The sequence below is a fragment of the Orcinus orca genome, chromosome 7, assembly GCF_937001465.1.
Source record: "Orcinus orca chromosome 7, mOrcOrc1.1, whole genome shotgun sequence".
NCBI lineage: Eukaryota > Metazoa > Chordata > Mammalia > Artiodactyla > Delphinidae > Orcinus > Orcinus orca.
The window spans coordinates 60,826,116-60,839,359 of record NC_064565.1 but is presented as its reverse complement, the minus strand read 5'-3'; the positions used below and the strand labels follow the sequence as shown (position 1 = coordinate 60,839,359).

Sequence of the window (13,244 nt, the reverse complement as noted above, 5' to 3'; positions counted from 1 at the left end):
TTTCGACAAAATTCAACACCCATTTCTGATAAAAACCCTGCAGAAAGTAGGCATAGAGGGAACTTTCCTCAACATATGAAAGGCCATATATGACAAACCCACAGCCAACATTGTCCTCAATGGTGAAAAACTGAAATCATTTCCACTAAGATCAGGAACAAGACAAGGTTGCCCACTCTCACCACTCTTATTCAACATAGTTTTGGAGGTTTTTGCCACAGCAATCAGAGGAGAAAAGGAAATAAAAGGAATCCAAATTGGAAAAGAAGAAGTAAAGCTGTCACTGTTTGCAGATGACATACTATACACAGAGAATCCCAAAGATGCTACCAGAAAACTACTAGAGCTAATCAATGAATTTGGTAAAGTAGCAGGATACAAAATTAATGCACAGAGATCTCTGGCATTCCTATACACTAATGATGAAAAATCTGAAAATGAAATTAAGAAAACACTCCCATTAACCACTGCAACAAAAAGAATAAAATATCTAGGGATAAATCTACCTAAGGAGACAAAAGACCTGTATGCAGAAAATTGTAAGATAGTGATGAAAGAAATTAAAGATGATACAAATAGATGGAGAGATATACCATGTTCTTGGATTGGAAGAATCAACATTGTGAAAATGACTCTACTACCCAAAGCAATCTACAGATTCAATGAAATCCCTATCAAACTACCACTGGCATTTTTCACACAACGAGAACAAAAAATTTCATAATTTGTATGGAAACACAAAAGACCCCGAATAGCCAAAGCAATCTTGAGAATGAAAAATGGAGCTGGAGGAATCAGGCACCCTGACTTCAGACTATACTACAAAGCTACAGTAATCAAGACAGTATGGTACTGGCACAAAAACAGAACTATAGATCAATGGAACAGGATAGAAGGCCCAGAGATAAACCCACGCACATATGGTCACCTTATCTTTGATAAAGGAGGCAAGAATATATCAGTGGAGAAAAGACAGCCTCTTCAATAAGTGGTGCTGGGAAAACTGGACAGGTACATGTAAAAGTATGAGATTAGAACACTCCCTAACACCATACATAAAAATAAGCTCAAAATGGATTAAAGATCTAAATAAAAGGCCAGAAACTATCAAACTGTTAGAAGAAAACAGGCAGAACACTCTATGACATAAATCACAGCAAGATCCATTTTGACCCACCTCCTACAGAAATGGAAATAAAAACAAAAATAAACAAATGGGACATAATGAAACTTAAAAGCTTTTGCACAGCAAAGGAAACCATAAAGAAGACCAAAAGACAACCCTTAGAATGGGAGAAAATATTTTCAAATGAAGCAACTGACAAAGGATTAATCTCCAAAATTTACAAGCAGCTCATGCAGCTCAATAACAAAAAAACAAACAACCCAATCCAAAAATGGGCAGATGACCTAAATAGACATTTCTCCAAAGAAGATATACAGATTGCCAACAAACACATGAAAGAATGCTCAACATCATTAATCATTAGTGAAATGCAAATCAAAACTACAATGAGATATCATCTCAGACCAGTCAGAATGGCCATCATCAAAAAATCTACAAACAATAAATGCTGGAGAGGGTGTGGAGAAAAGGGAACACTCTTGCACTGCTGGTGGGAATGTAAATTGATACAGCCACTATGGAGAGCAGTATGGAGGTTCCTTAAAAAACTCCAAATAGAACTACCTTACGACACAGCAATTTCACTACTGGGCATATACCCTGAGAAAACCATAATTCAAAAAGAGTTATGTACCAAAATGTTCATTGCAGCTCTATTTACAATAGCCAGGACATGGAAGCAACCTAAGTGTCCATCATGGGATGAATGGATAAAGAAGATGTGGCACATATATACAATGGAATATTACTCAGCCATAAAAAGAAACAAAATTGAGCTATTTGTAATGAGATGGATAGACCTAGAGTCTGTCATACAGAGTGAAGTAAGTCAGAAAGAGAGAAACAAATACCGTATGCTAACACATATATATGGAATCTAAGAAAAAAAAAAAAGGTCATGAAGAACCTCGGGGTAAGATGGGAATAAAGACACAGACCTACTAGAGAATGGACTTGAGGATATGGGGAGGGGGAAGGGTAAGCTGGGACGAAGTGAGAGAGTGGCATGGACATATATACACTACCAAACATAAAATAGATAGCTAGTGGGAAGCAGCCGCATAGCACAGGGAGATCAGCTCGGTGCTTTGTGACCACCTAGAGGGGTGGGATAGGGAGGGTGGGAGACGCAAGAGGGAAGAGATATGGGAACATATGTATATGTATAACTGATTCACTTTGTTATAAAGCAGAAACTAACACACCATTGTAAAGCAATTATACTCCAATAAAGATGTTCAAAAAAAAGAAATACTTAAGAAAATCCCTACCATCCCAGCAGTAATCAAACAAACATGATAACAATATGATAGAAAATAAACATATAAACATATATAAGTATATATACACACACATATATATAAATGTATATAAAATGGTCATGCTAACCAAGGCTGGATGTAACAGGCATGCTCAAATACTCTGGATGGCAGGATAAAAGTCACCGAAAATAAATTTGGTCATATTTATCAAGAGCCATAAAAGTTTTCATGGGAAAACTTTTTCTGGGAATTTATCTTAAAGAAGTGATTCTCAAAGTATAGTCCAGGGATGAGGTAGATCTAGACATTCTCAGCGAGTCCATGAGTTCAAAACTCTCTTCATAATAACAGTAAGATATTACTTGCCTTTTTCACTCTTATCTCTCACAAGGGCACAGTGGAATTTTCCAGGAATTACGTGATGTATAATGACACCATTGTTCTCACAACTAAGAGAATGCGTGCTTGTAGGACTGGAATTTGGGGGTGATTTTGCACCTTATTCTCACACTTTTAATAAGCAGACCACAGAGGTCACCTCTAATCACAAAGCTTCAAATCAATGCCCCTCACTCTTGTCTCTGAAGTACTGATGGCCATTATCACTTACATCTGGCAGAAACCCCAGTTTGGAAGCAGAATGTCTGTATGAGGGAAGGAATAATTACACTCGGAAAATTTTACAAAGACTAGGAAGGAACCAACATATTATTCCATCGTAGAGCCTTAGCACTGGGCGAAGATGCCAACCAGGTACATGCAGAAGCAGCCAGTGCAGAGCGGCAGAGTGGATACCAGAGCCTGGAGCTGGAGGACAGGGGTTCTCGGCAGACTCATCTGGGGAGCTTTAAGAAGCTATGATGCCCAGGCCCCACCTTCGAGAGACTCTGGTTTCACTGGTCTGGAGAGGGCCCACGCACGGGAATTTTCTAATAACTCCCCAGGTCATTCTAACGTGGAACTAGTTTTAGGAATTACAATTATAAATGAAAGATAAAAAAACGTTTTTCTTGCCTTTCAAATAATGTATTTTGATACAATATGAACTTTTGCCTATACTTTATCCTTTTCATTCACATAATTTGTGGCTCTGGTTTCTTGAAGTTGCAAACCGAAAGGCAAGGACGAGGCACTAAAGTTTTCAGCTCATAAGGCACCTAACATTCAACATTAACTTGAACCACTGCTGTCAGCAAGGCAGGATTTCAGTAAAGGTACATTTATTTTACAGACAGGTGGCCTAGGAAGCTGGAGAGCTTTCCAAAAGGGCATTCAGCAAAGTTGGGTTAAACCAGGAATAGATCAGAATTTCAGGCCAGAACACTCGACCACATCAATAGCCTTCAGAAGGTCTGTCTTGCATTTATTGGTTTGAGTTAGACAGCTCAAAACATTGAGGTCAGTGAGATCAACCCCAGGGCAAGACTGCAGGAATTCGGAGCTGCCGACTTTGGGACAGGATTTCCTGCTGCTCCTTCCTCGGTGTCAGACACCCTGCCCCAGTGACTGTGCCCTAACCTCTCTGCAGTGGCCTGTAGACTACACAGGAGTGGAATTTGGCCTGATGAGAGGAGGAAAGTCCCATGACCAGAGGGCTCCTGACACATAAAGAGCTTAACGATATCCCCAGCGCATACCACGTGTTCCTTCTGAAAGTCTCAAATTCTTAAAAGTTTTCCCAACTAGAACTGCCTTTGCCCTGGGGACCCGTTAAACCTCAGAACAGATTTCTCCAGATGATGACTGAACAATAAACAAAACACAAAGCCAGGCATTTGGAAATACAACACATGACACCCTCAGAGGGCAGGCAGACCCCTAACCAAGCCCGCCCGGGGTGCAGGACAGGAGGAGAAGGCAGCAGGCAGCACAGCACAAGTGAGGAAGCCCTGCCTCTTCTGTGTGGTCAGTCCCTTGCGACAAGCCTGTCTCAAACACTGTAATTTGGTTAACTGACCCCAATCCTTGTGGGAGGCTGAAAAACAGCCTTGTTAGCCACACAAGAATTCACCAGATCTCTTTGTCTCTGGATGAAATGATAGCCTGGGTGGAAATGAATCTCTCCCTGCCCTCCGCCATATGTCCTTCAGCACCCTGTGTCTTATCTTATGGGACTTTTCAGTTTGTCTGATATCAGGGTGATCTGTGTTTATGCTTGTCTGTTTTCTCCACTAGATCGTAAACCAGGAAGACAGATGCGGTGCCTTGTGCGCCTCCCCGTGGTGGGAGCCAACTATGTTTGTCGAATACGACAGAAGCTTCTAGAGATGAAATGTTCAAAGTGGGATCGATTAACATTGAGTCGAACAGCGCTTTAGCAGGCATGCAGCCTAGCAGGTGAGCTGAGAGAGTGAAGAGGGCCACTGCGAGATTAGAGTGCGGGGAGAGGGTGGGGGGGAGGTGTCAACAGCGTGCAGGTAAATGCACAACCAGGGGAAGGATTTCAAAACCTCCACCAACAGCGACTCCTAAAAGGTGTGAGGGACCACTGCACACTCCCGAAATGAACACCCGAAGGAATACCAGCTCAGAAGCAATACCAGCACCTTGCCAGCAAGCCCACCCGCAACATCTGGGCATTCCTGGCACCTGCCAGCCAAGCCTTGATCTGTTCAGACCCCCTGATCATCTTCTGAGAAACAGTGAGATCACAGCTTTTGGAGCTGGCCGGACTTCAAGTCATCAATACTGTAACAGAATTGCCATAAACACTAAGGACTTCATAGAGTCTGAGAGCTGCAGGCAAGGTGCCTACCAGGGCATCCAGAGGGTGAAATACCATCACTCTCAATCTGCTTCCTTGCCCCAAATTCATTTTTAATAGATGCCATTCACCAGATAAATACATACATTTAATATTAATGTGATAAATGTAACTCTGTCTACTTATGAACAAGTATCTTTATCTCCTAGAAACATTTAAGATCATCAGGCTAAACAAACATATCCTTCACAATCAGAAAAAGATGAGCCACCCCTTCCCCCCCCACCCCATAAATAAAGATGAAATCAAATTATGTCAGTGCCGTGGTACATATTTAGGTCTGGTGGAACATACTTACAAAAGCCAGAGATGTTTTAGAGTATAATTCCTAGAACTAAACTGCCAATGGTGACATATAATATCTCCCCACTAAAGAACAGAAAAAGACCCATTCTGACCTGGTAGGGCATACGTCCTTCTTTTTCTTTTTCTCAGCGTTCTCAGACATCCAGTGAAGAGCTGTGCTTTATTTGGACGGCAAAATGCACCTTCATCGCTGATTATTTCCTGTTAGTATCTATTACTGTTAAGAGGATCTCAGTCCAGACAGAAAACCGGGGCTGGTGGTTCTTCAGGAAAGCTCAGGCCGCCAAAGGCGATAGGAAAAGACTTCCTATATATACATATATTATTTTTAACTTTACTTATCTCCTAGTAACTTCACTCCCTTCCTTTCTGGATTTGAATCGTTTCAGCATCCCATGGAAAAGCCTGAGGACAGAGGAGTGAGACCCTGGGGCAGACGTGAGGTCCGAGTCACCGGAGCAGGCTTCCGGCTCGGTTTAAAAGAAGCAGAACAGTGAGGAGAGAGGCAAGAGAACCAGCCAACAGGATGTGTGTGGCTGGAGTTCCTGGCATGAAGTCTTGGCTTTCATGTTTATTTTTGGATGTATTTTTCTTAGCCCTTTGATGCAAATTTCTGGCCTGGGAAGTAACCCTACGGTACAAGCTCCGAAGTCGCCAAAAGTTAAGTACAGGCCTCTGACTTGGGAGAAAGCAGGTCCCTTGGCTTTTAGGTTCCAGTTAAGCCTCAGATGAGGGGGTGGGCCCCTGTAACATTAACAGGCAGGCCAGGGGCTGCCCATCTGAGGATGGGTCATGCAGTCCAACCTCAATACCCAGGGCCACTAAACAGTTACTTGAAATACCGGTCTACCTTGAAAGCCTAGCATTCATGCAAAAGTGAAACAACCTGAAACTGTCTGCATGCTAACTAAAGTATTAAAACCCACCCGAAGGGCTTCTGAGATTTTTATGTTCGAAGATAGTATGTTTGAAGCACTGGGCTTTAATTTTTCTGACAGCCCAAGACAGACAGGAACACCCAATCTATTCAAGCAGGCGCAGATGCCTCTGAGAGGTATATTACTCCAATATGGTTTTTAAAGTTCATCAGCAAAGACCAAGCTGCTGTAATTTCAATAATTCCTATTCTCATAGTGGCTCGAAAGATTATTAATGGAAAAGGGCTTTTTCTCCCTGCATAGTCCAAAAGAGGCAGTAAACAGAAATAGCTACAAAGCTTTTCAGTCCAACAACTGCCAATGTATCTGGTAGAATCTAGAAATAAAACACCGAAAATTAGGGAATAGAGACAGATGTAAAAAGATTTCTTTGACAATATTCACTACTCTTAGAAATATTCTTGTTTACAAATTGTATTCTTTTCCTAAGGCAGAAACGTGCACATATTTCTTATTCTTACCAGTTTATATCCCAGAAAGCATAAAAAAATTTTTTGGTCAACAATATTTATTGAGGCCACAGACACATTTGGGGAATAAACTCTATGGGATCAATCATTACATCCGAGCAACGGTTCTCTGTGATATTGTATGTCCTGGTTAGAATAAAATCACAAGAGCTTCTGGGTAACTATTACAGCTAAGAAACCACTTTTATTGTGGCATGGGTCAGTCTACAAATTTAAAATAATTGCTTTTATTTCTAAAGACTCTAGTTTCATTGTTGTCTTTAAATTTCAAATAATTCATTCACAAGTGTGTATTATTTGGCACATGCTCAAACATAGCCCACAGTGAAGGAAAGTTTTTGGCCAGAATGACGTTCGTGCAATTGGAACACAGGTAGCAGATCACTAGTGCAAGGACCTCTCAGTGGTGTCTTTTATGAGTTTGGTGGAGAGTGACTTTCCAATCTACTTCTCTGAACACACTGGACTCATCTCCTCATACAAGTCCATGTACTTGGCATATTCCATGTAAAGATGACAAGACATGCTGCAAATCTAAAAGCATCTTCATCCACGATGTTAGACAGAAAGTCAGGGAGCAAACAAAAAACACTCCTTGTCGTTGTTCTAACCACTGGAAACATTAGACTATATTTGCTGAGAAGAAATTCATGGAATTGGACAGTAAATCAGTATTTATTTATTCCAAGAGCCACCAGCAACCATAGATACTCATTAACACTTGATCCAAGATTATCACAGCTTAAAACTCCCAAGCCCACACTTAACTACTTTGCCATTTAACTTCCTTACTGAGGGTATGCAATGCCACTAGGGTCAAAGAGTTTAAATTACAATTCTCAAGAACTAAAAATGGTACTCCAAGACTTTTAATTTTTTCTGAATGAAATTCAATAACTTTCTCCTCTCTCACTCACTCTCCCTCCTGAGATGCTATTGAAAAGTGAGATGTTTTATACCCTAGTTAATATTTTTTATTAAGTTCTAATATCAAAGAGGCATGAAAGGAGGGAAGCATTATTGACCAACTCTGAATAAATGTACTGTAATTCACTTAAGCTAAGAAAATATGACCTGACTTTGAGATGGAGATCCCAGCTCCCTCAAATATGATCATAAATTGGCAACTGAAACATGGAAAGGAAAGAGGAGAGAAAGTTTTCATTAGGAAAGATACAGGGTACAAAGAAAAGCATCAAGCTGCTTCCTCAGTTACATCTTGGGGAATATTTATTTATTTTTGATATATTTATATAGACGACTGAAATAATGCCTCTGGTCACATTTATGACAATAATTTTAAAGAATACTCTGGGTGCTACCAATTTGACTTACAACATAAGAGACAACATAAAGCAAGAGGACTGGGGATGAAATTGAATAGGATTTCAAAATCTCAGGTGTAGTTCTCTGGGTGTGTATCTGCGGAGAGCTGAGGAAACTTGCCTTTGGTCAGGAAAGGAAGCAGGGTTACCTAGCTCTCTGTTGCCATTAAAGTCTCAGGTGTAAGATTTAAAATAGCCTATTCGCTCCGCCTACTAAAGAGCTACTTGTAGACTGTGCTACCTGGTAGTGATTACACACCATCATTTTCCTGGTTAGAAGGAACTCAGATTCCTGGTCCTTGTCAACCACTTTAAGTGACATCAAAGGCATAGATAAGGAGGGAAACCTCAATCTGAGAGTGCTTGCCACACCATGGGCCCACCATGACATTCCTCAGAAGTAAGCAGGCAAATGAGATGAACATGCAAATTTAGACCCATGATTCAGATGATCTTATTTCTACCGTGTGGGAACTATGGCCTAACAGTGAGCTCCTTACCGTGCTGATGGGAGAGGCAGGACCCAGCTTAGCTTTCTGCTGCCTTCTTTCTGCCATTTCATGGTTCAGTGAGGCTTCTTCCTGAATCCTGAAGCTATGTCATCCTTCCCTTTTGATATCTGGCTACCAGATCTAAGTTAAATTTCAGCTGACAGCATGAGCTTGGGTTTTAACGTTGCTTACAGATATTACGTACCGGTGTGATGAATGGCTGAATTATAGACTCTGTTATCTGACATAATCAAGAAATAGGTGTTCTGGTTATCCAATATTTTGCTAACAGATTAGTGTTACATATGCCATCAATGGATCACCTATATTCAAAGAATAGAAATAGAATTTACTTAATGATAATGATATATTATACTCTGAAATAATATTATTGACTTGCTAGTCTATTTTCTCTCTCCTCCAAGTAGAACAGAAGCCCTGGCCCAGAGAGCAGGCGCCCTGTCAATCTTCTTCACTGCTATAGCCAGACCTGACACACAGGAGATTCTCACTAAGTATTTGCTGAATAAATGAACAGTGGAATAAACATAAGTCAATTTTCTTTGCTCGAAAGGTAATTTAGAATTCCACAATTTCTTAGGCTCATCATGTACCGTATATGCACAGGTGTGCCTATTAATAAAGTTCTGATTCACACAGGTTGCTGGATAACGGAGTTCCCTGCATTCTCACTTTAGCCAGTTAAAACGTTCACGGAGCATCTTATTTGTACTCTGTGCTCGCTTGCATGAACGGGTAAATAAAAATGAAATATCTTACTAATCTCTTGCTCACTATGAGGTTCCAAACCCCAAGCTGTAAAATAAGAGGTCTAAAAACTCTCTCCATCCTTTTCAGCTCACAGGGAAGACCAGAATCATGCTCTGAGGTTACAGATGAGGGGTTGGACCCATGGAGCTACAAAATCATGTGGCAAGGTACAGATGAGGGGTTGGACCCATGGAGCTACAAAATCATGTGGCAAGGTTTGGGGTGCCAAGGACCACCTTCAACATCAATAGCCCCATTTACTAATTTTCCTCTAAGGGAAATCTCTGTGAAAAACAGCCCTAAAATATAACTCAGATACAATCCAACCAAGGGATCAAACAAATCAAACCAATGCATCACTTATAGTGAGGCATCCAGACATTAAGAGCAACCTAACGTACTCAGTATCACCTTTGACTTCTTGCCAAAAGTGTTTGGCTTGACCTAATCAAACATTTAGCTCTAACTTCCGTTTACAGGAAACCCTGGGGTAGGGGTACAAAAAAAGATACCATGAGAAAATGATCAGACAAACCTTGAATTTGGGAGAAACTGACCTGGCCTTTTTAACAAGTCAGTGTCATAGAGAAAGAGAGACAGAGAGAGAGGGCGGGGCGGGGGGGTGGGGAGACTGACTTAGACATAACAATCAAATGTTAACACATGGTTCTTTATTTGAGTCTGGTTTGGAATAAAACAGATATAAAAATACTTATGGAATAAATGTATTTATTTCTGGATATTTATGGGGAAATTTGAACTGTGGACTGGATATAGATGACATTAGTATATTATCTTTAGTTTGGTAGGTGAAATAATGGTATTATGGGTATGTAGCAGGATATTCTGATTTTTTGGAGAAATATGCTAATATATAGGATGAAATGTCGTGATGCCTGTCATTTACATTAAAGTGGTTCAGCAAAATCAGATGAAGCAAATATGGCTATATGTTAACAACTGCTGAACTAGGTGAGAGTGTATAAGTCGTTCATTGTATTATCCTTTCTGATTTTCTGAACGTCTGAAAATTTCTTAAGTAAATTGTTTTTTTGGCCATGCCACACGGCATGCGGGATCTTAGTTCCCTGACCAGGGATCGAACCCATGCCCCCTGCAGTGGAAGCACAGAGTCTTAACCACTGGACAGCCAGGGAAGTCCCGAAATTTTTTAAAATAAATGTTTTAAAATGTTCACAGGTAGCAACTTCTCAGGAACTTTCTTCACAGCACTGAGGCCTCCTAATTAAAGTAAATTTTTAAATATTGCCACAAACCATCCTCTGCCAGCAACTTGAATAAGTCATCACAGACAAAAGCAGTCATGATGACATACATCACATCTGGAGTCATTTTTGTTCTTAACCCAGTCTTCCGAATTTTCTTTTTGGAAAAGAGTTTTCAGCTCACCTTTCAAATGAAAGATCCAAAAAGCGGCTTATTTGCCTCAAGTTTGGTCCCTTTTAATTGACAGAAAACCTCTCCGCACACACCTCATGCAAACCTACTTTAGCTCTACCTTCCTAAAACTCGCTTTTGTCTCTGAACTTTACAGAGCAGTTGGAGCTCTTTAATATTTTCTAAGAGGAACATTTCCAACAAGTAACCCTGCAATTTATTCACTACTGCCAAGAATAAAAGTAACAGGTTTCACCACCAAGGCCTTCCAAGGCTTTGCAGGACTTTCAAGGCAAAGCATCACTCACTCACCTACAGGTTTGCTCCCTTAACGCATCTGTCATTTGTTTGGCTCTGGAGGAAACTATCTGATTACACAAAATTCTTTTTAGATCAGGTTTAAAATCTCAGCCATACTGGGACAAGTGGCGAAGCCTGCCAGCTCGATGGGTTAACGCTTGGACGTACCGAGCCAAGGACAAAGATACGGAACAGCCACAGGTAAAAATCAGAAGCTTGAAGAACTGAAAAGGAATGAGCGTAAAGGACGCAAGGGCCTTTCTAAGCACTCCATTTACCATGACTGCGTGTAAGATGATTTCTTCCCCGTCCTTCTTGTAAATGAGCGTGGTACCCTAAAGGGCGCTGGTAAGCAGCGGGAAATGCACAAGCCGCCAGGACCCGCTGCCTCCATCCACGGCTGTGCTATCCGTGCATTTTGAAGTTGGCAAGTAACCAGCCATCTTTCCTTCCCTCGTTTCCCATACCTTATTACAGGGCACATCATTCTTTAAAGCATTTAAATGAAGCAGATGTTAACCCCATCCATTCCACTTTCCCAGGGAACATGTCAATGATGATTTTGAAAATGCCAAAGAAAATGTCAAAGTATTTTGTTCCCTGGTTAAGAACACATCTGTGGAATAGGAGGGGGGAAATACATAAAAACACTCTATACATAAAACACTCTATGGTCATTCAAGAAATAATTATAATGTATGTCAAACCACAGAAAATTGAGCAAGCACTACATTAAAAAAAAAAAAAAGGAAAGACGTCTTGTGTCAAAATGGCTTTTTCATTCACTCATTTCAAAAACAAGTTTTGAAAATTAAATTCCATCCACCGGCTCAGAACAGAGCACATTAAGGCTTGATTCTAATGCCATTATCCATGTGGCAGCTCTCTTTCTTTTCTGCAACCACGTTAATTGACAAAGCAGCCTTGGGGCTCACCTCCCATAGTGCCTTGAAGTCCTTCTGCTCGATGCGGAGAAGTTCACTGCTTTCCCTCGTAACAATTGTCGCATGGCGGGGAGTGTTGTCCAGAATGGACTCTCCAAAGGCTGTCCCAATCCCCAGAGTGCAGATGGTCACTGCATCCTGAGAATCCAAAAAACTGGTCATTAGAAAAACAAACATTTTGCCAGTGGATGAGTTGTCTTTTCTTTGAAGTATATAGTTGACCCTTGAACAGCGGGGGAGTTAGGGGTACCAACCCCCAGCCCTGCACACACACAGTAGAAAAGCTGAGTATATCGTGGTTCCTACACATCAGCAGATTCAACCAGCCACAGATCATGTCGTACCGTAGTATTTACTATGGAAAAAACTCCGCCATGAGTGAACCCGCACAGTCCAAACCCGTCCTGTTCAAGGGTCAACTCATTTCTATACAATATAACACTCAATTCACTTGCACAGTCCAACAAGTTTTGACAAATATATACACCGTGTAATCACCACCCAAGGCAAGACAACATTTCCATCACCCCTGAAAGTTCCCTCATGCCCCTTTCCAGTCAGGACCCTCCTTTCAGAGGCAACTGATGCTCTGATTTCTATCACCGTAAAGGAATTTTGCCAGTTTTAGGACTTCATGTAAAAGGAATCAGACAATATGCCCTCTTTGGTGTCTGGCTTCTTTTGCTTAACATAACGTCTGTAAGACGTCTGGCTTCTTTTGCTTGACATAACGTCTGTAAGATTCATCCATGTTGTTGCGTGGATCAGTAGTTTTTTCCTTTCACTGACGAATAGTTTTCCATTGCAAGGGTATGCCCCAATGTGCTTATCCATTCTCCTGTTCGTGGACATTTGGGTTGTTTCTGGTTTGGGGATATTATGAATAAGGCTGCTAGCAATCTTGTGCACGTCTTTCTGCGGACATGGTTATCTTTTTATAAGACTACTCGCTCTAAGAAAACGGGGGAAATCGTTTGAAGATGAACTCAGCTTTTTTAGTGAGAGAGTACAGTTAACGATATTCAAATAAGAAACCGGAACGGGGATACGGTTATGTCAGTCTGTCTTAAAGAGATGAGGAAACTGAGGGTCAGAACGGTGGATTCACGAGGCCCGAGTTCACACTGATAGTAAGTAATGCAGCCAGGT

General features: G+C 41.0%; 1 protein-coding gene across 5 annotated transcripts in view; it reads right to left on the bottom strand.

Moving 5' to 3' along the window:
• The window catches only part of RAPGEF4 (Rap guanine nucleotide exchange factor 4), a 320,536-nt gene that overhangs the window by 232,203 nt on the left and 75,089 nt on the right, over nucleotides 1-13,244 (bottom strand). For 4 of the 5 annotated variants that reach the window (XM_004267312.4, XM_004267313.4, XM_049712252.1 and 1 more), the window contains exon 4: nucleotides 12,087-12,233. In XM_004267312.4, the coding sequence (XP_004267360.1) occupies nucleotides 12,087-12,233 (147 nt within the window). Of the gene's footprint in view, nucleotides 1-5,550; nucleotides 5,874-12,086; nucleotides 12,234-13,244 lie in introns of those variants that run through there. The other variant, XM_004267314.4, reaches the window with a different exon arrangement.